Source organism: Streptopelia decaocto (genome assembly GCF_964273445.1).
Source record: "Streptopelia decaocto genome assembly, chromosome: 3".
NCBI classification, from domain to species: domain Eukaryota; kingdom Metazoa; phylum Chordata; class Aves; order Columbiformes; family Columbidae; genus Streptopelia; species Streptopelia decaocto.
In genome coordinates, this window is record NC_138656.1 from 38611993 (window position 1) to 38638329 (window position 26337).

Genomic DNA, 26337 nt, shown 5'->3' on the forward strand with positions numbered 1-26337 from the left:
TGCAACAGGAGAAAGCAATTTGGTCTCTTTGCAACAACAGGTCTTCCTAATGTCACAAAACCATAACAGCCATCAAATACATAGTGTGCATGACTCTCAGATGCAGACTGCTGATGACAAAACATCACCCCATCAGAAGGCTTTCTGATTTAATTCAGATTTAAACGTTATAACAAGCACTAATCATAATATGTATGTCTTTGAACCACCACATCAGAGAAACTCAGTTGCGATTGTAGCATGCTATCCACTCAAAAGTGAGAGAAAATTCTCCAGTTACAGTTGACAAACCCTCTGAACTCTATCTAAAAAACTACTTATCTTGTTTTCATCTGGTCAGCGTTATTCTCTGCACCAAGCTTAGAAGAATTTAGACAAACAGGTATCTCACACTGCAGTCTGTATGGTACATCAGCCAACTTTGTGATTCAAATCCATCTGCTACACACTGCACTAAAGAAAAACAGAACAAGGCTGGGAAAAACTTAACTTGCCAGATAGAAGCAGAGGTGTAGTAGTGACCTGCTAGGAAGAGTCCTGAATTTAGCTGGTCCTTCTACTCAAAGAAACTTGCTGCTCAGCTAGATCTGTAGCTAAATATCTTGTTTGCAGCACAAATATGCTATTAAGCCCCAGTACGCGGCAACCTATTAGAGCACATAAAAAGATACTAATAAACTCAGTCGATGATAAATAATGATGCACCAACCTTTTACAGCTTAGAATACAACATTACAATTTCATTGCATTTTTGGGTTGGTGTCACCCACCTCCCAGTTCTTTACATTTCTTTAGGAAAGGGATCTGACCAAGAACTTAGTGCATCAGAACACCTTGTAGATCCAAAATACCTGCATCCCTGCATTTCTTAAGAACTGTCTGATTAGACCTGTTATTCAAACTTTTTACTTGTAAAAAATGGCAAAATTCCTATACCACTAGACTGAGTTAAATGGTAGAGGTCCAAGAGGAAGCAGTTACTGTTCCTTTTTCAAAGTACTTATTGCTCTGAAATGTGGGTCACTCCCTCCCCCTCTGCATGCCTCTGATCCTTCTTGTTAGGGGTGCAGGCAATATCAGAGTGCTGAAAGATTATAAACAGATTCAGACTGTGCCACAGGCCAGTCCACTGAAATTAATAATGCTTCTCCGCAAGGTACGTAATTTGCAGGAGGCTGGGCAGCTTAGGAAACAGGCAAGTCTGTGGAGAGTTTCCCACACCTCTTATAACAGGCAACCGAGACACTTCCAAGTTTTTAAAGTAACATACAAAGAAACACTGTTTCTGACATATACAGAAAGCCAACTCATTAGTTGTGTTTATCAGTTATTCTGCAAATGGTTTGAAGTTCAAACTCGCATTAACTTTCATTATTGTGATTAGGTACTAGAAAAAAAAAACTCTGCTCAAATTTGTTTGCATAGGTAAGAATTGCTCTGTTGCCTTAAGATTTACATAATTTAAAAGTGCTTAGAAGTGTCATCACCACCAGTTGTCACCAGGAAAAAAACAAAAAGAAAAGGTTATTCTGTGCTTCCTTCAATATCCTTTCATCTACACAGAGCTCATTCTGCAGTCAGCTGTAGTGGACATGACAAAAAGACTGGAGATTGGGTTCATTTGTATCTAGAGACTATCCAGCTCCCTCAGATCTGTGTCACCTACCTACAAAATTAAATTCTTCTTGAAACATTTATATGGCTCTGGGATTAAAGAAGTCCTAATAACACTAATACAGTACCTTGCATTTCTCTGTATTTTAAATACTGCTTTATAATGGTCTTACCATTTCACAGTGAACAATCTCTTTATTCAGTGACATCCAACTCTCAATTAAAAAATACCTGGGAATAAGACTCATAGGGGTAGCTCACTTAACTATGTCAGTGAGTAACTAGACAGATGTGGTTATATTCCTGCAATTTCTCTGAAAAGAAAACAAAAATATCTCAAGTTACGTTTACAGGGAAACATCTCTGTCTCCACTATACATGGTATTCGCATTACTAAGCAAACTGAATGGGCATATGCTGCACTGATACTGATGGGCAGCTGGCACACAGGGAGGCTTCTGTCTAATGCCACAGCCCAGCCCTTCAAAAATATTTCAGTATATGTTACATGAGCAACATTCCATTGAAGTCCATTAAATTACCTATGGTTGACTAACTTGTACTATGACATTGTATAGCTGAGGAGGGAATGACAAAAATGATACAGTTGCAAAAATTCAGAATCGAATCCTGAATGGGGCTATGAACTATACATTCTTTTTTGTCACACTGTGATCTACCCCTCAAAGTCTTCTCTTCCTCCATGTCCCAAACTGTAAATCTTCACATAAAAAAAAAAAAAGTTAGATCTTGCCATTCTTTTCAAGACACTAATTCCACTTTATTCCCAAGCATTTTTTTCTCAACATGAAATTCAGAAGTAATTAACTATTTCTCACTATTGTACAGAAGTCTCCAATAGACAGTAAAATACCAAGGAGGGGAAAGTTTCCACAGAAGTACCACAAATTAATCTAATGCTCAAAACACATTTCTCTGCCAAGCTACTGGAGACTCCATCAGGATTTCTGCACCTAAGATGCTCTGCAGGATCCTTTCCTGCATAAAGGACAGAACTTTAGTTAAATGTAATTTAACTAGAACATATTGCACAGCTCAAGCTAACAGATATTTATTTTATTTACACTTACTGAGAACTCCTAACCAGTTTGCAGGATTTTCTCAGATTCCTGTGGCAACTGCTACACTTTATCACACAGTTACGTGATTTAAAAGGTATTTTTTTTCCTTGGTCACAAATACTTGCTGCTTAAGCTCATCTTCTGGCCTGAAGTTCTTCAGAGGGAGTTCCTTTTAATGTCATAAAGAAGAAACCACAACACTTCAAATGAAATTGTTAATGAACCAAAGTCATCCTCTCCATCCAAAAGTACCATCTCCCTTATTTGCTCTCTCATTTCATAAGAACAGCAGTAGCCCTGACATGTTCCTCTTAGCCATACTATCTCTTTTTATAAGAGAGTATAACTAAAAAAAAAGGAGTATCAACTTGCTTATAACCATCTTTCAGTAACTGAAGTTTTAAAAAAAGTGAAGTGAAAGAGTATAAAGCTACAGCAATCACTACTAATGGATCCCTCTGTCCATCTCTACCTTGAACTCAAGAGCAAAGCAAAACACTAAACACACTAAACACAGGCAAGATGCTGCTATCATAGCTGGGACAATATGGAGCAGGGCACAGGGCAGTTATAAACGACTCTGGTCCAATTAGGGAAGTTTGAGTGTCAGGCTGTTGAATTCCCTATCATTTCCTGGCACCACTGCCTTTAATTAGGCCTTGGATTGATTACTGCCTTTGTTCTCCATTGACCCACCACTGACTCTGGGAATGGTTGTATTTTCCCCTGCTACAATTAGAAGACAAAGTTTCTGAGTGTCAGCAAGCATTACACAGACAGCCAGGCTACTTAAAATTAGAGAGTCTTTAGAGAGAAGATGTGTCTGTGACATTAACACACACTTCTTTCTTTAAAGGATACAGTAGGCTGGAGTCTGTCCTGGTCCAGCAGTAAATTACAGTCAAGGCTAATTTGCCAGTGTGGAAAAAAATGCAGAGCAGGACTAGCAATACAGAATCTACCTGATTCTTCTGTAATCCAAAATAAGAGGAAGGCAAGTGAGAGAGTGTGGAAGAGAATACTGCTTGAGCATTTAATTTGTAAAATAGCAGCAACAAGACTGGACAAAGTCATTTTGTGTTCAGGTATGTAGATTGCTTTGCGGCAATCTAGAGTATTATGGACATCCACAGAGCTAAAGTAGCAATGCAAAAATACATTAAAGAAAGTCAAACCTGAAAGAAACAACACATAGAAAATCTGTTTCCACATTTGTTTTGTGTTTTATATTTTGGTAGCACTTGGAGGAAACAGCCAAAACCAAACAAACTAACTAACAAATAAAATAAAATCAAGAGCCCTTATGCCATGCAGTGTACAAAGACAGACAGCTTTTTCCCAATGAGAATTACAGTCTTAGTAAAGAGAGAAAGGAATTAGGGCAAAGGAAAAAATAACTTTTAGGTAGCATAATCTGTTTGAGGCCATACAATTTGTCTGTGCTAGTGAAAGAAAGTTAATTCCATCTTCCACATATAAGGTTAGCAACAATTCACTGTGTCACATTGTTTTTTGTCATGAAAACATAGGTCCTGGGAATCAAACTATCAGGCTCCTTGTGACTGTGACAAGTCATTTCACTCCTCCACACCTTTGATCTCTAGTCATATATTCCCCAGGGCACATGAAAGACTGGAGGGTAATTAATTAATACTTGTGAATTGTTGAAGTGTATTTTCAAAACTGAACTAAGGTATTTATTACAGGAACTAAGTCCAGATATTAAAAGTCTTAATGCATTTTGAATAATTAAACTGTCGGAACACAGGAAGGTTCTTATTAAGTATAATTCTCATTGGTACAAGTAGGCAGCTCAAAGGACATTAGAAACTGATGGCAACGAAAAAATTGGTTTCCCTCCCCCCCCACCACCACTTCCCATCATTCACACTTGCCAAGCTCACAAAGGGCAGGACAGTAGCCATCTGTGGAAACAGAATGCCACTAGTTGATTCTGCCAGCATACCCAGGTGACCAGCCTGCAGAGGATTTGCCCAGGCAGAAAACTGGCATCTAGCACCATATTCTGTCACACCATCAGTGCTCCCACCACTGCAGGCACATCCATCTCTGCGCACAGAGGAAAAGCCATTGTCTGGGCTCATTTCTACCTTGCCTCTATTTGAGTCCAAGAGGCAGCTGCAATAAGATTTGCTCCTAGGGGACAGGGGTAGAACAAGCTCAGCATCATGAGAATTCAAAAGCACACTTGCTCGGTGTCTGGCTCCCAGGTCTGAGATTAGTCCCACTCTCTCTTTAAAATTTGACAATTAGAAGTATGGGTTTATTTTTAGCAAGAAGCTTCTGCAAAGGCATTTTTTTTGTAACCTTGTAAAAAAATATTACTACCTACAATTCCGAAAAGGACTGAGACACAGTGACCAGGTGTATGGGGCAGAAGTGTTAACAAAAGGGCAGTGGATGACACAAGAGCAAGAGCAATGTCTACTGTAGTCCTTGGATGCCTTGAACTTGTTGAAATACCTCTAACAGGTAGAAACAGCCCTGTATTTGTATTAAACCCCAAAGTATGATCAGTAGTCACAGTCAGGGGACTTGCAAGTAGTTCTTTTTATCTACCATAGCTGAAAAGAAAGTGAATTAGCAGCACAACAACCACAAGATGGAAATCCAGTTTCAATTCCTATCTACTCCATGTATCAGTGGAACACCATGAGCTTCAGCAGAGAAATCCTAGCCTACAGGACCACGAGATTGGCTTAGTGTGTGTGGCTACTGGAGGGCTATAACAAAATAAAGTTTTGAAACACAGCAAAGTGCCTAGGATATAATTTTGAGAAGTGCAGTGGTATCCCACAATTAATTCACAACCCAGGGAAAAAAATAGTACTACCAGGATGTGTTATTTTGTGGCTAATAGGTTGTTTTTTTTCAGTAACTGCCCTGTAACTAAAATGCAGATGAGCTAAATAAATCTCACGGTGCTCTAGCAAAAGCCCTCAACTATCACAATACATGTCCATCCATATTTTGAACATAAATTGCTGAGCCATTGATACTTTCAAGTCAGCAATTCAGACCTAGCCTTACTGAACACCAGAGGGATAAGGCAGAAACTTTCAGTGACTGCAGATTAAGAAATGATGCTGAAATAGTGCTGAATTTGTTATAATTGCAAGCACTCAAATATGCATGTGTTCTGTTGCAATGCAGATGCAGTATTTGATTCATTAGGCAGATATTCTTCTTCACTTATAGCCATAGCATGGCAGGGACAAAGGAGAATACTGAAGCATAAGGCATGTCTCACAGGAGCTTAGCAGCTCGCTGTCTGTGCTGACCAGAAATACAGAACTGAGAAGAGCCCCAAGCACTCAGTGTCACATCCCCTCACACAGTCAGCGCACCCTGTAGTACACTGTTTTGCCACTTAGGTAAAACAGCTCAAGGTAGAAGATCTCCATGTTGTACAGTTCTGGAAAAGAAGCTTTCTATATTGGACTGACTGTTAAGGAGACAGACACCAGGACAGCCCAGCACAAACACCTCAGTCTCAGCAAGGTTAAATCACATATTTTCCTGGAACATAGATGTGTCTGTAAGATGCATTTATGGTTTTCAAGCACCTTTCCCCTTCCTATAGGCCTTCTTCAATTAGATGCTATTTAATCCACCATTTGTCACTGTAAGTGGTCACTCATAGCCACACAAGTCTAAATTCACTACTGTTACTACTGTCAATACCATACTTGTCTGCCTTCTTGCATTGCCATACTACATTCACTGCTTTCAGATCAATTCTACTGGTAGGCAATCTGTTAATAAAATTGGTATCTCTGCCTATTTTTCTATCATCTACCAAAAAAATACGGGGAATGCTAACAGCCTTAGTTATTACAATTCCGTCATATCTGAAAAGACTAGTTTATTTTTTCTTCTGTTTATGAGTACATTTTTTCATCATGCAGTCAAACTGTGGGTTAAAAAAAAAAAAGATAATTTGCCTGCAGCTATATGTAGTCATAATGTTTACAAATATTCTGATGTCAGATGAGCAGTTCATGTCTTAATCACTCAGCTGGGTGTAGATATTTGGCTCTAGAAAACACTAATACCTCCAGACCAAAGGAAAACGGGTGAAACAAGGTCTGATTTACTGCGTAATGTTTCGTGCATTGATCTCCCTTTTCTAGTACCAAGGGTTTGAGCAAGGGGTTGGTTTTGCCAGGTTAGCTCCCCAACAAGCTCACCATGAGGTCAGACAAGTAACTGCTGACACAAGAGACAGGGCACTTGGGAGGACAGGACTGCAGAAGCAAGGCAACAGGAGCTCAGAGAGGCTGTGCAATCTCTTACTTTGGAGATGCTCATAATTTCACTGCACAAAGCCTAGAACAAGCTGATCTAACACTGAAGTCCACCATGCTTTGAAAAGGAGACTGGACTAGTTAACTTCCAGGTGTTCCTTCCAACCCAAAACATCTACTTATCAAGCCTGACAGCACTACAGCCCAGGGAAGCTGCACAGGTGTATCACGCACCTTTCCAATTCCACGGAATTGGATTGCTGAGCTTGGTTTGAATTTTCCATCTTTGCTGACATTTGGTAAAAGAATTATTAAAGGGGCCATGGGGCTACAAAAACAAATTGTAGCTTTATTAGCCCCATGTTTGTTTGTAGGCAGACCTACCTTTCCTCTCATGCAGCCAATTCAGCAGGCTGCAGTTAGCCCTATAAAGATTTAATTGTGCCATGTCACCCCAATTCAGACAGCTTGTTCACATTATCACCTCTGATGCTAGATGAGAGGTGCTCTTTGATAACACCTGGTACCCAGAGTGAGGCCTGCTTTGGGATACCAACATATGCACTGCTCACTCCCATTTTGTTCAGTGTTCAAGGCCCTCGCTTACACATCTGCTTTTAATTATTAATGTGCGAGCAAGCTTGCTAAAGACAATAGTGAATTCTCAAGGCCCTAACTTCACTTAAAACTTTTCATTATTCTCTACCACCAAATAAAAGACAACACTAAGGCTTGGCTAATCACCACTATAAGATCAAGTGTAACATGCAGAAGAAAAAATTGTTATGACAATGATTTCAATTGTAGCTCTCAATTCCTTTAAGCTAGGCTTAATAAGCCTTGTTTACACAACTACCAAAGACTTTGCTGTTGGCTAGAAGTTCTAAGAAATTCAGAGCAGCTCTGAAAAACAAGGCAACAGATTTTGAAATATCTTAGCCAACCTGAAAATTGACCAGATCTTTCACAGTAAGTTGCTTTCCTTGCTAATCAATAACAAGACCAAAATGCAGGAAAAGTCTGATCCATTCTGTTTTACCAGCTCCTGTAGATCCTGGCTGCCAGGCAACAGAGCAAACCATTTCCATAGGGTTAGAGTTAATTGCTATAATCACAGAGCCAGCAGCAATCCTATTCAGGTGAGTCACTAGTTAGGGAAAAGAAAGTTATCAAGAGAGAGCAGAAAAGGGGGTAGAGAGGTTTAAATAGCACAGAGGATTTTTTTTTTTTTTTTTTTTTTTTTTTTTTAAGGAAAGAGGTATATAGTGTGTTTGTTGGTTCCAGGAAGAGAACAGCTGTATGTAAAGAAAGCACAAGGCTGTAACCAATTAGCAACTCCATGTTTGGGTGCCCTAACAAGCCTTAGTCTGTCCAACAGGATCATTTAACAGACAATGATGAAGGGAAGCACAAACTCAACACTGCTTCAACCAACGCAGGGGAGTCCTCTAACAAACACTGGAACAACTACAGATACATTTCAACCCTCCTTTTACACCCTGTAATTTCACCAGAGACACTATGGTTGCTGGAATAAAAGCAAAGATTAAGTCTGGTGCAGGATGTACAGTTTGCAATGAACATAATTATTTTCCCACTATTTGTACACGCACTGCAATATTTTTCCAGTGGATGTTCTACCTTAATTCCTGTGCTGGTCACCAGCTCACTCACAGCATGCCACTGGAGCTCTGACATAAAACAGTATCATAACAGTGTGCAGGTTGCCACAGATGGTTCAAATTAAAAGCAGCCTAACAAGCCATTCCACAGACAAAGAGGCAGCACATCCAGTGCTGCCCATGGTGAGAACAGTGTCTCCAAACACGCCTGCCCCGAGAGACATTGCAGAGCTGATAACCAGTCTCAGAACCCACAGCTGCTTGGCTGACAGCCAGGAACAAGAGCTCCAGGACTGGACTCTGAAGGCATCGGCCAAAGCAAACACATACCTGTAATACAGCTGTCCAGCAACAGCAGGGTCAGCTTCATAGAAAGTCACCCTCCTTTGCATTAGGTGCACCCAGCATCAGAAGCACTTCAAAAGCCTCTCTGCTGCCTACAGGGCTATGCAACAGTTCTGTGAAGCCTAGCAACACATGGCAGACTCTGGTAGGCACCATGAAAAGATACACAGCACCTGAGAGGCACTGAGGAACTTGGCCAAAATATCTACAAAAGCAGAGGCCATTATAGCAACAGCATACACTCAAACACCCTTTAATTGTAGATGAATAAAAACTTCAATGCTGCCTTAAAAAGTTACTATTAATGCAACAGCCAGCAGGAAAGCAGGCAATAGGTGATTTACCCATGATAGCAAACATTAATATTTTTTGTTCTTAGCATGTTTGGTTTTTTTTTTTCTGAAGGATGAAGCTTTCTCAGATGGACATTCATCCCTGAGATCACTCTATAAAATTGCACAAGAGCATTAGCCTTTATTCCTATTCACCTAGAAAAACTACAGACAAGAAAAGTAGCTTGGGGTATGCTTTCTGCTTAGTGTTCTCAGAGTCTCAGCCTGAGGGTCATGAGAATTACAGACAGGATCTAAATAAAGGTTTGGAATACTAATAATGATGCTTATGTTTGGATCAGAAAGGATGTAATCTGAGAAAAGCTACAGATGCTTTTATTTGCTTGACAAGTATCACAAGAGCAGCTACAGCAATACGAGTCTCAATGATGAGGAAAAGAATTAAAATCTGAAAACTAGAATTTCTGCAGTTTAAACCTGCTAAGTAATGACAGTAGCAAATAATGTCTAGAGATAGGAAACGCAGATGGGAACATATTTGATAGACCATATAAGCTAGTACAAATTGTTACTTATAAATTCTAGACATATTCTCAAGACAAACTTCAAATGTAGAAAAATCCTTTCATAAATATTTACTTCTCCACTGGTGAGAACAACACTGAACAATCTACTCCAATTAATGTTCTAACTAATGAAGTGACAAAGGCTCCCTTTCTGTTCTTTCAGATACAGTTTAATAGCATTTATATGTTGTCAAGCCTTGCATCATCCATTTGATCTCTGGAAAGACAGAGAGGCAGACAGAATACAAAATAAACATTAACAAATACCACATGAATACAGAACACCTAACAGCATGCCATTCACAACAGCAGAGAGCCAAGGACAATTAAATTATTCATAGATATGAACTGTCCAAGGTAAGAAGAAAAAAAGAGAATTAATAAACAGTCTCTTAAAAAAAAAAGAGTCACAGAGAAACACCCAGCACCATTAGCAATTTCTTCCTTTTTTCTTTTTTGTTAAACTAGCAGCCAGTGTCTGGTACCAATCAGAGACTCAGAAGTCAAGGTCTTTCTAAAAGACTTTTTGTCATAACCGGGTAATTAGTTACGGTATATTCAACTGCCATATTCCAATCCCTTTAAGGTCAACAGCTTTGAAATGCAAACCACAACTCTCTTCTTCCTCTCCATATAGTCAGAAGAGCCAATGCTGAGCCAGCATACAAGAACTGCTGCAGAATGCAATGGGCAACATTAGCAAGAAAGGAAAAAGCCCATTAGTCAATAGCACAAGCATGTAAGAAACCTGGACTCTGTTTTATGCAACCAATTGGTTCACAAAGTTGCTCTGTATCTCCTCTCCTCACCTGTAAAAACAGAAGAATCAAACATTTTACCGAGATCCACATATGCACTCCAGTAATGGGCACATTGATGTGAATATTTTCAACTGTGTGAAGTCCTGTTACTTCCACAAGCATCTAAGTGTTACAAACCACTTGACTCTACCTCTGTAAGCATCTGTCCTCTTCTACTGAGTGATTAAAAAAAGGTCTTTTCCTACAGAAAATTCCGTGGGTAAAGTCCCACCCCACATCACAAGCAAACAAATACTAGAGCTTTTTACTAAAAGCCAGCAAGACACACAGAAATAGCCTGAGGGCTCCAATAGTCAAGGAACAATTTAAGAGCTGCAGCAGCAAGGTGGAGCAGGCAGCTGCAGCCATCAACACCACAGCAGGATGGTGGGACAGGACATATATCCACACATCAGCTGCACTCAGACCCCCAGCTGGATTTCTTTACATTGTCAGTGAAGACAAACTTTGGCTAAGGTGCTTTTTAGTGTAATCCGGTAGCTAAGTTATGTGTGCATGGCAAGTCTTTCTGCCCTGTCACACAGTGTTACCTTTCTGCTGCTCTGTCAGGGGTTACCATTTTATATCCTTGCAGCTAAACCCACAAAGGTTCATTTCTCAGAGCCCTGAGGTTTGTCATATTGTCTGGACTAAAGAAGAGCAGGGAACTTATGTGGGTCTTCATGTACTGGTAGTATATGCTAACTACCAAACATTGGGTTTTTTTGTAGGTTGGCCAGAAATTCTACCCTGCTCTCAAAAGACCTTTCCATCAAAGCTTAAATTACCAGAGTTTCAGTTTCAATAACAAGCTGTTCTAGAAAATAGCCTTAAAGAAGTAAAAAAATACATATTGAAGAAAGGCAAAGAGCAAGTCCAATGCTTTTCATGCATCAGTGATGTCCAGTAGTAACAAGGAAAAGATGAGAGGCTTCAGTGCAACATAGACTTGTAGACTGTCTCACTGCCTTTTGAAGAAAGTAATCATGATTCTTCAGAAAGGAAAACAATCAAAGACCTTTCCCTTTTCTTTCCCAGCTACCACAACCTCTACTAAAACAACCACAATGAAATAAAACAACTAAAACTAAACCATGCTTACTACTTACCTTAATTATACATGTGCCTAGCCAAAGAAGAGAATGCATAGAACACATCTCATTTTAGGTTTCCAGAATTAAAAGACCTACCCTTTACCCTGAAAGCCATTTTGTCCCATTTCAAAAAGCTGGATGGCTGACCAGTGAGAGGATACAGGAAGTTCTGTAGCTATTGCTGCAGAAAGCAATGCAGAAAAAGAAATACATACACATATATACATTTATGTATATAAAGAGAGCAAACTCATAAAAGCTGCACTGAAGCAATGAATCCTATCCTCTCATTTCATATGGAGGTGGGTAAATAATGGCACAACAGAGATTTCATTCATGCAGAGGTCCAGGGTATGCTGGGAAGTCTCAGTCTGACAATTTGCTGCAGATGCTTGCTTAGAGGAGCCATTTATCAGTGTCACCCATGCACATTACTACACACTGCTTCCTCGGCAGCATTCCATACCAGCTTCCCACATAGCACGCTCTGGTCCTTGGTATTTCAGGCACAAAAATAGCCCTTATCTGGGCCTTAGCAGTGTGTGCTTATTGAAACGATTCCTATTATCCAAAGTGCATGTGTTTGGAGTAGGAAAGGGACGGAATTTATTTCCTTTCCTGATAAAACGAACAGCAAATTAAGAAAAAGTCACAACAGTTTTTCTTCCCCTTCTCCCCCTCCTCTTTATACCCCTGTTTAGCTCATTGCTTATAAACAGCAAACACAGGTCTTCACATCAGCAGAGCTGACTCCTGGAGGATACAGGCACCTTGGATGTTTCGTCTCTTATTATACTTAAGTGGAATACTAAACAGGCAAGACAGTGGCAGACCAAGCTAGAAAGAACCAAGTAACTAGGACTGACAAAGAAGGCTGGCAATTTAAAGCACTTCAGTCTGTAAAGTGCTTCATTTAGAGCTATCAGTGACAGTGTATTCAGCCCTCCTGTGTACTCCCCTACCTTTAGCTCTCTCACACCTTAAGTCTTTCCTGTTCTGCTTTTGAAGTATTTGGAGCAAGTACTACCACTTAATAGCATGCCCTCAGAGCACCCAGTATAATAATAATACAGAATTAGTAAGATCAACATTATAAGAATCAAAATTAATCTGGAAATTAAACTTTTTTTTTTTTTTTTTTACCTTCAGAGACCTAACTATGCTTCAGAATGTCAAGTTATACCATATAGCTGGAACACTAAAATATGTCATTTATTTTCTATGTTGGGTGACACTGTTAGTGCACTGAGTTGAGCCCCTACTTTATACCAAGTCTCATATCGACAATATGGAACATATAGGTCCTTGTGACTGGTAAACAAAAGAAACGAATGAGGTGCAAGAAAGAAAATCTAGTTACAACCTTAGATCACAGGTTGCACCTGTACTTTAGTCTTTGGAACACCTGATTTCAGAATGAAAAATACTGAAGTGCATTAAACCAAAGACAATTTTAGTGTAACTGTATTCTACCCTTCTGGCTGCTTGCTGGTGTTTATTGGGCAAGGGGAGCAATAGGGATGGCTTAAAATAAAATAAAATTAAAAAAAACCAACAACACAACACACATACACCACCACAACCACACATACACTTCATATGAAATACTTCTGTAAAGTTTTAAAGACACCAGCAGCAAGCTCAGCCTTTTAAAGATCACTGCTTTGTCACACATTTCACCCTGTTTCCCCAGTGTGCCACCTTTCCCATGGAAGCACTGTTCCTTCATTGCCTGGACCAACCAAAGCACCCTTCATGCTCCCCTTCATTTCTATCTCTATAGCCCATCTTCTTTCTCTCAAAGCCCTATACTTCTCCTCACAGCGTGCCTTTCCTGTTCTCATAGCAGTTTATCCTTTAGGACACCAAAACATACTGGCTGATTTGCTATAAGTGCCTATTCCCAGCCCTTGCAACTTTGAAAGTGGTTAAAGATGTTAAAGTCAAACACCCAAAAGCTCACCAGTCAGGAAAAGGCTAAAGGATAGATGTGATCAGATACTTCTAACAATTAAAGATGATTGCAGTAGGAAAAGCAATTCTGAAAAGATTTTCTAATATCATAGCTCTCATCAAGAACTTAGAAGAACTAGACCCCAACTGTTCATTTAAAATCAGAAGGCATTTAAATTAGCTGCCTGTTCCATGTCATATTCTTCAAGTAGCCTCTTTGCAGAAACACTGGATAAATGACACTACTAAATCCAACTCTGCAAAATCTTGCAGAGCTTTGTTTTCATAGTGATGGGAGAGTGTGCCCAAAGCTCCCTTAAGCCAGTTTCTTCTCTCCCCCAACCCACTCACCATAACTTCTTTCTCCCCTCTAAGCCAAAATCCACAGAATTTTTGCCAAATCCATTATTCAAAAATTGATTTGACACACAGGAAAAAAAGGAAGTCTTATTAGGCATGCTAAAAGAGCAGCTCTGGATTTAGGCTTACCACCTATGCTGCAGAGCTGCTTACAAAGCCATCACTAATGGCCTTCCAGCTACTCATCACTTCCCCATGTTCAGTCTGCCCAGACAGCTAGCTATTCCCCTCTAACAAATACCATTTTAATTGCATCTCCCACTTTGTTAGCCTTCTCGACCTCCAGTAAAAGCCATCTATGGTCTAACAATCTCTCAAATCTGACACTAACACTGACTAGCACACTAGTATGCTTTCCTTCTACGTTCACATATATGCAGGCCTATTGTCAAGAATTTCCATTAGAAGTCTTACAAGTATGAGCTGAAATGACAGCTTGAGGACTAGTGGGGAGAGAAAACGGGGGAGGGAGTGAAAAGGGAAAGGTGAATAGGAAAGAATATGCATGTGTATTGCAAATGCCCTGCCACCAAAGACTTCATTATACCTTTCTGGTGCCAGGGTTTCTTCCAGTCCCAACACCTCCCTCCGAGCAACAAACGTCAGCCACAGCCCCCGACACTGTTAACTCTTCCTGTGGGAACACTGCCAGCAATTTCAGCAATATTAACCCTGGGAATACTAACATGATTTAGATGACTTGTTAAATTTTAATGATACCCATTAGAAAAGAGGAAAACACAAGAGTCGCAACTCCCAATTTAGTGCATTTGGCTGCTGAATAGGATATTAATGTTTTTCTTTGCCCAGCACTATTAAATGAGCAGTGAAACTAATAGAGAAATGAAGAGTAATGACTTCTATTCTTGCTGTTTGGCATCTGCCTAAAGCCAAGACTGCCTTATTGCCCACTAGGCTTTCTGCTGGCGTCCATCAGATGGATGGAGTAAAGAAGTAATTCTTTCAGCATTTGGCACTTTGCAGGTCAGGGGTTCATTTAACTGAGAGGCACAGAAAAATAAAACTGTCCAACTGAAACAGCAGCATACAATCATTCTGGCTCTCAGTTAGAAGACAGAAGCCCAGTCTCCTGAGTCACTTCACGTGTAACCAAGTCCAAATTTGGCTTTGGTAAGAACAGCAGCTTGCCAAAGTGACTCTTCCAGGAGCCAAGACACAATCAGGCAAAGGCCAAGTTCTGCCCCATTTTTAGCAAAGGGCTCCAGAGTGACCATCATCTTCAGCACTGCAGGAATCTCTTTCACATCTTCAGTACACCTGTGATAAAAGGAATGGGCAATTCCCAATAGAACCACACAGCAGCCCACAGAAATTGATGGGTTGTATTCCCAAATCCTCATTTATGTTCAGTTAATTATGAGCATGGGAGAGAAAGAGGGAAAGAAACACATACAACTTGAGGAAAATTAATTCCACTGCTGAGGTGGGTCTGCTCAGACAGTTCTGAACAAAGTTGAAACCTACAAACCACTGTGAATTTTCACTTTTTTCTTCAGAAAAAGAAAATATTTATGTGGCGGATGTCAAAATTTCCTTTTCCTCAAACATTCATGTGAGTATTAATAGAATTTTGTTCCCATGCAAGTCCATGGAATAGAGGAGCTGTTGTGAATACTGAGGTGCAAATAAATGATCACATCAAAATATCTATGATTTAGGAGGCATGGTGAAATAAAAGAGTAGAAGTTTGTTATTAATAGATCACAGAAAACCTGCAGGTTGAAACCTGTTTATAAAATCGAAATACATACAAAGCAAGTTCCACTTGAAGGTAATTTGGAAGCCAAACCAGAAAGTATTCCCCGTTTAGGATTTTCCTAGAGACACTAGAGCTGGATGGATGCTTTACATCAGTCATATAGCACTGGATACAGACATCCTCCCCTCCAGCATACATGGTTCCTCTGACACACACCACCAGCAAGGAATTTCAAATATTTTCCAGAACCACACTCACATTGGATTGCAGTATTCTTTTACTGGAATAAAATAAATTTTAAAAGGCATTTGATGCTCTTTTCCCGAACCATCAAATCAACTGAATAATATAATTGATCAGCCACTAACAAAGCCGATACCATAGGACCTGTAGGTTAAGGTCTCCTACTTGTAGGGCAACAAAGTGAGCAGACTCATACCTACTTTGTTTAATAGGAAGGCACAACAGGTTTAAATACGCAACACAAAATTCTTATACCAATGTAGGATTTCCTTATGTGAATTTGGAAGAGTCCAGTTCCTTCTGAGGAGAGGGAAGCTTTGCTTTCATCATGAATTGTACACACCAAGTCCAGCTTAATACCCCATCAGTTCCATCAGTTCTCTCAAACAGAACTTCCTTGGCAATCTTGTTTGTTTGGTTTTTTGTTGTTTTGTTTTTTTGGTGGTTTTTTTTTGGTGCACAGAGGCTACATACAGTTTCAGAGGAAAGCCGAGAAGAGGAGAAGAAGAAATCAGTCTGAAGGTTTCTTCAGACTGCACCTTTTTACTTCCCTCCTACAAAACATAGAATATTTTATAATATACAAGAAATGCAAGATCAACCATAGACTATATGATTTAATAGTATAGATTGAACTGAATAGGTCTTAGTGACAGCTAAAAGTAAACACAGTTGAAGATCAAAATAAATTTTATGAAGCACATCAATCTTGGAATGGTAAATAGCTTTTAACAGCCTTATTACACTCTATTATTTCAAATAAAATACATTGAATTCTGATATCATAACAAAAAATCCAAACTGCAATTGAACACACCAGTTTCTTAAAACTAATTCTTTTGTATAGTTACTGTCATCATATTTTCCTTTACTTTCTCTTTCATAAAGTAATTAAAAAGTAATCCCTATATTCTGTACTAGTTACAGCTGAGGTTATGGTTGGCTGCATTGTGCTGCTCTCATCAGTACCTTTCTCAGAGATCACTGCCTCCTCACATCTGCTGTTGTAATAGCACACCTAGTCACTCCCTCACCTTTCAGTCAAAAGAACTGAGTTTAGAAAGCAGCACTACTGAAAGCATTTGAACTAGCTATCATTTCGATAAGAACTGAAGCAGGGAGCAAGCAATGTGTATGCCCACAGGAGACCTGCAGGGATGCTAACTTACGACCTTCATACAGAGAGGAGAAAGAAAAAGCACACTGGGAAGCCCAGAAGGGGCCAGGATCTCCAAGCCCTGCTCAGCCCGAGCAGCATGTCTGCTGCTTCAAATGCATACAAGGATTCTCTGGTTAGAGGTATATAAAAGACAACTGCAGCCTAAAAGTAATCCCACTCAAGTCCCAATCCCATCACTAGAGCCAATTGATGTATGTCACTAGACTGACAAGGTTCAGATCCAGAGCTCTGCTCTCTCCCTCCCTGCTTCTTTGCTCTAAGTAATCAACAGTAGTTCAAGTTAATCAAGAGAAAGAGCTTTCAATATTTGACATTTCTTGCAGGATCTTTTGAACAGTCTCCAGCCCAGCTTCAGGACATTCCAGTCAACATTCCCCTGTCCTATTTATTGTCTTGCGTTGGTCTGCACATTTACTTGGAATAAAGCTCAAAAATGCTCTCATCAAAACATTACTAAGCTATACCATATCATCTGAAGAGGAGAAAGAAGCATAAGCAAATGCATATTCTGGTTGTAGATGCTACAAGATATTACAACTGTACCAAGAAGGCATCTGATCGTATATTTCAGGTTTCAAAACAAAAGATCTAAACACAGTTCTTAGCAGTTTCATTATGCTCATAGTTGCTTTATTTTAAATCCTGGTTTAATGTAAGAAGGTTGCACAGTAGGTAATTGAAAATAAAACTGGGCAACATAAGTCACTGGGGATTTGAGTTCTATAAACCTATGAACAAGGATGCAGCCATGCTATGATTATCTAAAACAACCTTGCTTCTATGACTACACCATGTTAACAGAAACTGTTGGATGAAACATTGCCATGTCTTTCAAATGTGCAGCTGAAGCTTCCAAAGAAAAGCAGTATTTCAGTGTGTGACTGCAGCAGACTGCTTGCAGTTATTACTTTACCATTGCTTTCCAGAAGAGCAATACCTTAATTGTGACTTCCATCAGTGTCACAGTGCAAATCTGGTCCAATAATGAGAAAGACTATGGAAAACACTTTTAGAACTTGCCACTCTTGGGATACTACTTTGTTTATTAGCATGTTGTTATATACCATAGCTTGCTTAATTCAAAGTCAACATGCAACCTGATTTTCTGCAATCAGGGATAGTCCTTGAACTGCAGCATTAGCAAGAGTTTACCCCGTTTCCCCAAAAATAAGCCCTAGCATGATTTTTCAGGATTTTTGAGGATGCTCAATATATAAGCCCTACTCCAAAATTAAACCCTAGTTACAGTTCATTTAAAAAGTCAGTTTAAATAGTGTCCAGGCAGCTACACATGTAAAAAAAGTAATATATTTTGAAGCAAACATTAATGTAAGACTGTCTTATATTGGAGGAAACAGAGTATTTATCTAATGGGGAGAGGAAGTCCACATGCTTGTATTCCTCACGTTTTATTAACATGCATGCTTCTCAAGCTACAGCATGACACTTTGCTAAGATCTAAGCTAGCAATTTAACTTAGGACATCTCTCACGCTTTTGACATGCAGACCACATGTCACAAAATGCTGCAGTTCCTACCACATCATTATGTAAAGCACGACAGTCAAGTTTATTGCAGTGGCAGGCGGCAAGTTCAGTGCTTGGAATCACCCCAATTATATGATGTCAAAGGCTGTGTGCTGCTGATGTGGCAAAACTGCAAATGTCTTTCAACCCCACATACAGAGCACTGCACTGTACTAATAATCTGCTGACACAGGCGTGAATCCCATTACACATCCATGGCCTGTACCGGTTAACATGTAACATGTTGTTCTAAGACTGTCTGGGGAATTCAGCATGGACTACCTTTCTTTCTCCTCCCCCTCCAAAGTTACATGACAAAATCCTATGCTTGTTATACAAGACTGGTACAACTGTTGCCACATTTACTTCTAAGAAAATAATGAGACTATCTAAAGACACGAGGTGATTTTAGAGATCAGTGCGGCGTTCATGGCATGTATAAAGCATCTTGAAGGAACTTTGTCACTTAGACTGGCATGAAGAGGCCAGCTACAGACTAAGCATTAATGTTTATTTCTGAACACAATGTTTTCAGATGCACAGCCAAACCTCTGTAAAAAAAAAAAAAATTGATTTAAAAAATTGCTCTTCCCTAGAGATTTACTTCAGACAAAGTGTGAATACTTCCTCCCCCCACACCACAACAGCTCTGTCCATGGTTTCCAGAGTAATTTTCTTTTCTGATAAGAAAAAAAAACAGTCTAAATTCACTAAATATAATTATAGGCCTGTTCCTAATATCCAGGGCACTCAGTAATGGCACGCCTTTTTGATCCCATTAAAAAAGCTGCAGAACTAACAGTTTTGACAGCTTCCTAAAAAGCAGTCTTTAATATACGGTATCTTCATCTTTACCTCAAAGACATTTGCAAGCTTGAAAGAGATATTTATATCATGTCACACGTTGACACTGTGGATTGCAGCAGCAAGACTTCCAGCTGCTCTGAGAAAAGGGTTTACATTAATTCGTCAGAGGTGAAGGCATATCCGATTGTCTCCTCTGGACCTCTGTAAGCAGCTGTAATTCCAGGGCAACCGAAGTAGCTTGTGGTTTCCCAACTTGCCGGGAAGATACAATTGTAAGAAGATCCGCAGATGAGTTATGTTAAATGTTTGATATTGTGACCTGTGATGCAACACAAAAGAATGGTTGTTGTTGCCTAAACTTTAATGGAGTTAATCCTTCCAAATGCTGACAAATTACTGCCTCAGGCTATTTAAAATCACATTTCTAATGCAATAATCCTATCTGCATTACAATGAGTTGGGATGAAATGATTAGGTGCCTGAGATTTTTGCACAGTGAATTAAGTCACTATACAGACTGGTCGTGCTTGTTCACAAATTAAAGGTCTGGACAGAAATGAAATTCCATTATTCTGCCACTTGCTAAGCTGAGGAAGGCTTCATTACTGTCCTGTCTCTACTGGGAATGTTTCTAAAGTAGCTACAAGCTACAGGAACCTATTTTTCATTAGATCAGCTTCAAGGCTTTCTTCATTATTAATAATTATTAACCAAGTCTTTGACTACTCAACACCTCCGAAACAGAAAAGGCTAAATTCAACAAAAAGCAAGCAAAAATGAGATAGAATGTCAGTAAGTATGTGGAAAAAAAGGAAAACAAAACTGTACCCTGAATACAAATCCTTCCCTTCCCCCCTTCACAGACACACTGTGCTATATCAGTATCTACCCAATTCTGATACCCAGAAACACAGACTTTTTAGCTAGGGGATAGTCCAGAATATAAACCACCTAACAACACCAATGCTATCCATCTCCAGCATTTAAAATAGTATCCTTACTTCCTAACCCAATCACAACATGCCCAAGCAGCCACTCACATCTACACATTCAAATTACCTCTGGGTTTAAAGGCTGTATTCAGTATTTTTGGAATTCCGTACTAACAAATCTATAATCACCAGCTTGAAACTATTCTTATTAGCATTCAATTGATTATTTACACACAATATAATTCGATACACAAATATAGCAACTCTTCAATTAAAGTTAATGATTTTTTTTTAATCAGATGCCTCCAAGGTTAGTGCTCCATTGAAGCCAGATGATATCACAGGTTTGAAATTCAGGCAATCAGATTTCAGATAAATTCTAATAAATAGGCAGTGTGGTGCCAAAAACTTCTACACTAGAACTTTGTCTGATGCCCTTCTGAAAATACAGTGCAAGAAAAAGTTTAAAATTTAAAAAAAAAAAAAAAAATTCAAGACAATCCTTATCATCGTGCAAATGTAACAAAAACCCCACAAAACATGGCCACCAAATGCTCCACGATTCTTTCAGTCACAAACTGCAATGTGCAGTTGTAACAACAACTTGTGCTAGTCATTTCCTACAAGCGTGCTTCACATGGAGGTTACAAGAAGATTTTGTTCTTATAAAACTTAACCACTTGTATGTAGATAATTGTTGTAAAGATTTAAGTCACATCTGTATCACAAGACAAGAAAAAGTAAAAACAAGCTTTTAGCATTTTTCTTTTTATAAATGGCAGGGAACTTGGCATTTTAAATGGTTAAAGTAGTGGAACTATATATATTCCTCACCTTTGTGCCTCACAAAAAACCAAAAAAAAATTACCAATAAAAAGCCAAACCAAATACCAAGTTTTCATCCTGTTGATGTATTAGGAGATAATGCTTCTATTTAAAACTGAAAGCTCAGCACCTCAGCACTGACAATGAGCTAGTCAGAAGTAGTTTACACTACGTTAAGTGTGGTTTTTTCTGCATCAAATGGAAAGCTTCAGTACATAGCTTCATGCATAAAGCCTGGTCTGTTTATGCAGCAATTAAGTATACTATTACAGTTTGCAAATATACATAAATCTTTACATGATTATATACCGTAGAAAACATCATTGTAGGTTCACATATCTGCTACAAGATGTGTCAAAACGCAAGATACCTTCATATTCTGCTTGTTCTGCAATACACAATACCCAGGGTTATATGCATTTCTAAACACAGTATAAATGTGAAACAGGTGTCACAGACCTTATTTATAATGCTGATGACATTTCTAGGCTGTTTTCAACAGCACCAACAAAAAACATTGTGTAAGTCAGCTAGATCTAGCCAACTAGAACATGACTGAACAATTAAACAGAGGATTTAAGATGTATCTAATAAAGGCATAGCACCAATTAGCTGTGTCCTACTGGGTGCCACAGTCTTGAATTGTAAGATGCTTTGCAAGTTCTGATGGAATACCCAGAACCAGGAATGAGTTTTGCTCCTTCTTCCACTGAAGTCCATGGCAGGATGAATTCCAGCCCCCCAAAAAACTATTTCCATAGCCACAATCAAGAGCAAACCTCACAGGACCCTGAAAAATGCCAGCTACATGCATGGTAGATTCCAGCCTCAATCGAAACTGAAGAAACTCTTTCCTAGGTGCACGACAAGTTTCCACATCCTTGCAGGAGACCCTGTACATCTCAACCTCAGAGGGCAGCCCAGGAGCATTAGGGTGGCACATCCCTGCAAATGCAGCTCCCCCCTGAGCTGGCAGAGCCCACACCAACACCCTGCTGTCCCCAGGCAGACACTGATAAGGCTACCCCATGGATGTCAACAACAAGAAACTTGCAAGACCGGTATAGCACACTCCATCCAAAGAAGTCAATGGCACTAGCCAAGATATTTGTATCCTATATCACCTAGACCAGGGCTGTAGGAGTAGTTACATTTATACAGTCCAAAAATTACATTTGGCCCTTTGAAGGCAACCATGAGGCTGATATGGCCCCCAGTGAAAATGAGTTTGACACCCCTAACCTAGACCAAAGGATCACTGTGCTGGGCAGTGTTTACTGAAGGCAGAAACTGCAAGCCCAGGAAGTTATTAATGGTTGTAAATGAGCAGAAAAGGATGACAGAAAGTAATGCTTCCGTGAATATCAACAGACAGGTAGCACCCATCTGTGAAAAGGAGCTAACTGCGTGCAAAAGGCTGGAGTACTTCAACAGGACTGAGTCCGCAAGTACTATCTAGCAAAGTGAGTAGGGCAGAGGGTCACCACAGCCCACTTGTGTGGATTTAAGGAGAAGGAAGGAGGCACAACAGCTTTGTAAATGGCACTACCACACAACTGGAAGGTTTGAAAAGTGGACTAAAAGAAAATGGAGAAATAAAGCTTACTACTGACATGAATAAAGACAGGCCTGTACAACACCATCAGCTAAGCTACATGAACAACAGAACAGAACTATTAACAGTAACATGAGGGTAATGTCTCAGGAAGGCTAGTATAGGCCACTATTACAATAAGTCTATCCAAATACTTACATTACTGCAAAAATCTATGCATTTCAAAACACTGTGCAAGGAACACAGATCCTTGATGTTTATGTTTTATACTCCCTCCATCCTAATGTCAGTTATTCTGATGGCTCCCATATCTTTATCAGTAATTGCCCAACTATACCCACAGCTGGTAATGACTGCCAAGTCACATACCCTGAAATCTGTGAAGATTTTGGTTCAATGTCACTTTCCAGGAAATCAACCATGTATTAATATGGTTAAACTGACTATTAATTTTGGTGATTCCCCCTTTTCATGAATAATTCAGTTAAGCCAGCTCTTGAGACAAGGAAATATCAAGCCCTTTAGTCTTTTGTTCAAGAGAGCACCAACTCCTGCTCTCATGGCACATAAATAAATAATGGAGTATAGAACACAACAGCAACACCAGGGACCCATTCTCAGCAATCAGCTCTTTTCCATGATACCTCTTTATCATAACCACTAATGAAAACTCTTTGAAGTGGAAGAGTAAATATTATCATTTGATAGTACCTGGACTCAACAATGCAAACAAAATTGCATTGTATTACATTCTGGGAGCTGCAGACCCATTCACAATACAACACTCACAGGGTTGCTATGGAGGAGCCCAGTGCTTACTATTTTGGTAGCACGGGGTCATCCAAGGGCTGCTGGTCACTCTTTTAGGGCTGTTAGCCTTAATCTTTATACGGACAACAAACAGAGAAAACAAAAAACGATGCCAAACAAAACAAAAACAAGGAACGTTAGAGTATGCCTTTGGAGCTACCAGATTCCCCAACAGAGGTAAAAAGCAGACTTTCAATGCAATGATCAGTCAGCTCTTAAAACCTAAGGCCAGATTTCAGAAACACTTGCATGCTCTTTAGGCACAGGTTTATTCAACCCAACACTCAGAGTCCAGTAGTTTCAAGTATTTTAAAGTCTCCTTATTTGGGGGAGGGGGGGAAATCTAGTGCTTCTCTGTAAGAGAAGCATCACCAAGCTGTCCTTATGTTGATGACACCCTGGAGATCTGGGTTCAATGCCATAGTCTGCCATGACCTCCCTGGGTGACCTTTGGACTCACACAGCATTTCAATGCCTAATCTGAACCTGGAGCTACAGAAGGATTCCTGCTGCACCTGGCCCTGCAATGGAAGTACAAACCATGGGCACCAGACCATACACATCTTACCACTAAGGTGACTGCCAAGTCTCAGAATATTTTGTAAATCCATCCTGGAGAGATCAAAGAGAGCAAAAGAGGAAGGGATCAATGACTTCCATGTGGCATTCCCAGCCTTGATTTCTTCTTATTGGGAACAAGTACATATGAAATAACACAAAACCACCATGAATGCAATGGAAGAGGAAGGCAAGAAGCAAGCTTGAGGGACTGTCACAGAGGCCCCCCTGAAGCCTGGCAGCCCTCCACAGGCAGAAGTACCCTGCTCCACATGAAGCAGGGAGAGAGGATGGGAAAAAGAACAAGACCAAGAAGGGGCAAACTCAAACCCTAAAACCCTTTCCGGTGGCAGCAGCAGAGGGGAGTCCAGGTGGCGGGCAGCCCCACCGGGGAGTCGGCCCGCAGCCATGCGGCCATGGGGGCCGCTCCCAGGCGGCTCCAACCCCGCAGCGCTGACGGCGACCTCGCCGAGAGGCACAAGGGTCCCCCTGTTCCGCGCCGACCCCGGCTCACCTTGCTGTTGGCGGGTCCGGGGATAAGGAGCTTCAGCGCCTGCCTCTTCAGCTCCGCCAGGCGGGCGTTGCAGTGCTCGCACCAGACACCGCGGTCGGAGCCCGGCGAGGAGCCGCCGCCGCTGCCGGAGCCCGGAGAGCCGGTGCCGAAGCCCGGAGAGCCGCCCAGGGAGCCGGGGGAGCTGGTGCCGATGCCGGGCGAGGCGGGTCCTGGAGAGCCGGTGAAGGAGCCCGGCGAGGAGGTGCCGGAGCCGGGGGACGGGGTGCCGGAGGAGCCCAGGGCAGAGCCGGCTCCCTCCGGGGCTGGACGACTCCCGGCCCGGGACTCCTCGTACGCCTTCCGGTACCAGCTCTCGGGGGAGAAGGGGGCGGCGGGCTTGGTGGGGGAGCAGGGGTCGGTCACCTGGAGCGGGAGAAGGAGCAGCGGGTCAGCCAGGGAGGCTCGGCGGCGCCGGCAAGTTTCGCCCGGACGCTCCGCGCCCGCGGCGGCCTCCGCGCCTCGCCCACGCCCGTGGGTCGCCCAGAGCCGCCGCCCCGCACCGCGGAACTTGAGCGGAGCCATAGCCGGCGGCGCCGGTAACCGCCGGCCGAGGGGCGCGGGAGCTCCGGCACGGCAGCGGACACCGCTCCGAGCCGCCTGTCCGCCAACAACTTACCCCGTATTTTCTGCTCCGTGCCGTGACCGCAATCCTCTCCTTATTTCCAGCCACTGAATTCATGGTGGCTTCGCAGCGCGGCGGGAGAATTTCCCACAGGTTTCCCAGTCCGCATCCGAAGGCAAAAGCCGGTCCCTGGAAGTGCTCGGTGAGACGGACAGGCTGCTCCCTCCGCCGGCCGCAGCCTCCGCCGCCTCCGACGGGATCGCTCAGCCACAAAACACTGTCAGTTCTCGAGAAAACGCTTGGGGCTGGGGTTTTCTCCAGGTCGGTTCTTCCTCATTGTCTTCGCTCTCATTCCCTTACAACCCTTGCTTTCACAGAAACAGCAACATCCAGAGTAAGAGCATTCCCGCCGTCAGGCAGCCCGGCTCGCTCTCCTCCGCGAGTGAGGCGAAGCATCCGAGGTGGCTTTAGGAAGGTGAGAGCAGGAGCCGCGCTCGCCCTGGCAGAGGCGCTTTCCGCCTCCGCTACAGCGGCAACTTGTTTCCTTCACCAAGGTTTGTAACTGAGTTAAAAGAAATCCTCCAAAAACATCGGGATCCAGGCTCTGGGAGGAGCCTCCGCGTCCCTTGCAGCCAATATCCTCCTGCCCGTTTGTGCCTGACAGTTTTGCAAGGGAAGGGAAGAGCTGGGCTGCGGAGCCCTGTGCGCTCCCCGGTCAGCGGCGGAGCTGCAGGGGCTGCGAGCAGAGTGACGGAGCCGCACCGCGGGTCTGCGCGATGCCTCGGCTGCCAGGAGGGTCCATTTTATTTTGCAGTATTTCTTGACTGACGTCTGTGATTTCCCCCCTCTTCTTGAAAAGGGCGGGGGGGAATCTTGTTGCTTTCACCGCAGTTATTGGTTAGTTGCCTCTATTCAGGGCTTTAATGAACATGATTTCACAAGTGTTCCCAATACTCCCTAAATAACTAGGAAAGAAAAGCAAGCTATATTTATGACAGTGACTGGTATCTTTTTTCTGTGCTGTAATTTTATGTGTATTAATTTAACTTACAGTCAAGGGCATAATAAA

General features: G+C 41.4%; 1 protein-coding gene across 1 annotated transcript in view; it reads right to left on the reverse strand.

Annotated features, from left to right (window-relative positions):
* Positions 1 to 25385, reverse strand: part of KIF26B (kinesin family member 26B) — a gene marked incomplete at its 5' end in the record, with an annotated part of 296561 nt that extends 271176 nt beyond the window's left edge. Inside the window, 2 exons of the mRNA XM_082049316.1 lie at positions 24668 to 25069; positions 25323 to 25385. Coding sequence (XP_081905442.1) covers positions 24668 to 25069; positions 25323 to 25385 — 465 coding nt within the window. The remainder of the gene's footprint in view (positions 1 to 24667; positions 25070 to 25322) is intronic.
* Between the last annotated feature and the right edge of the window lie 952 nt (positions 25386 to 26337).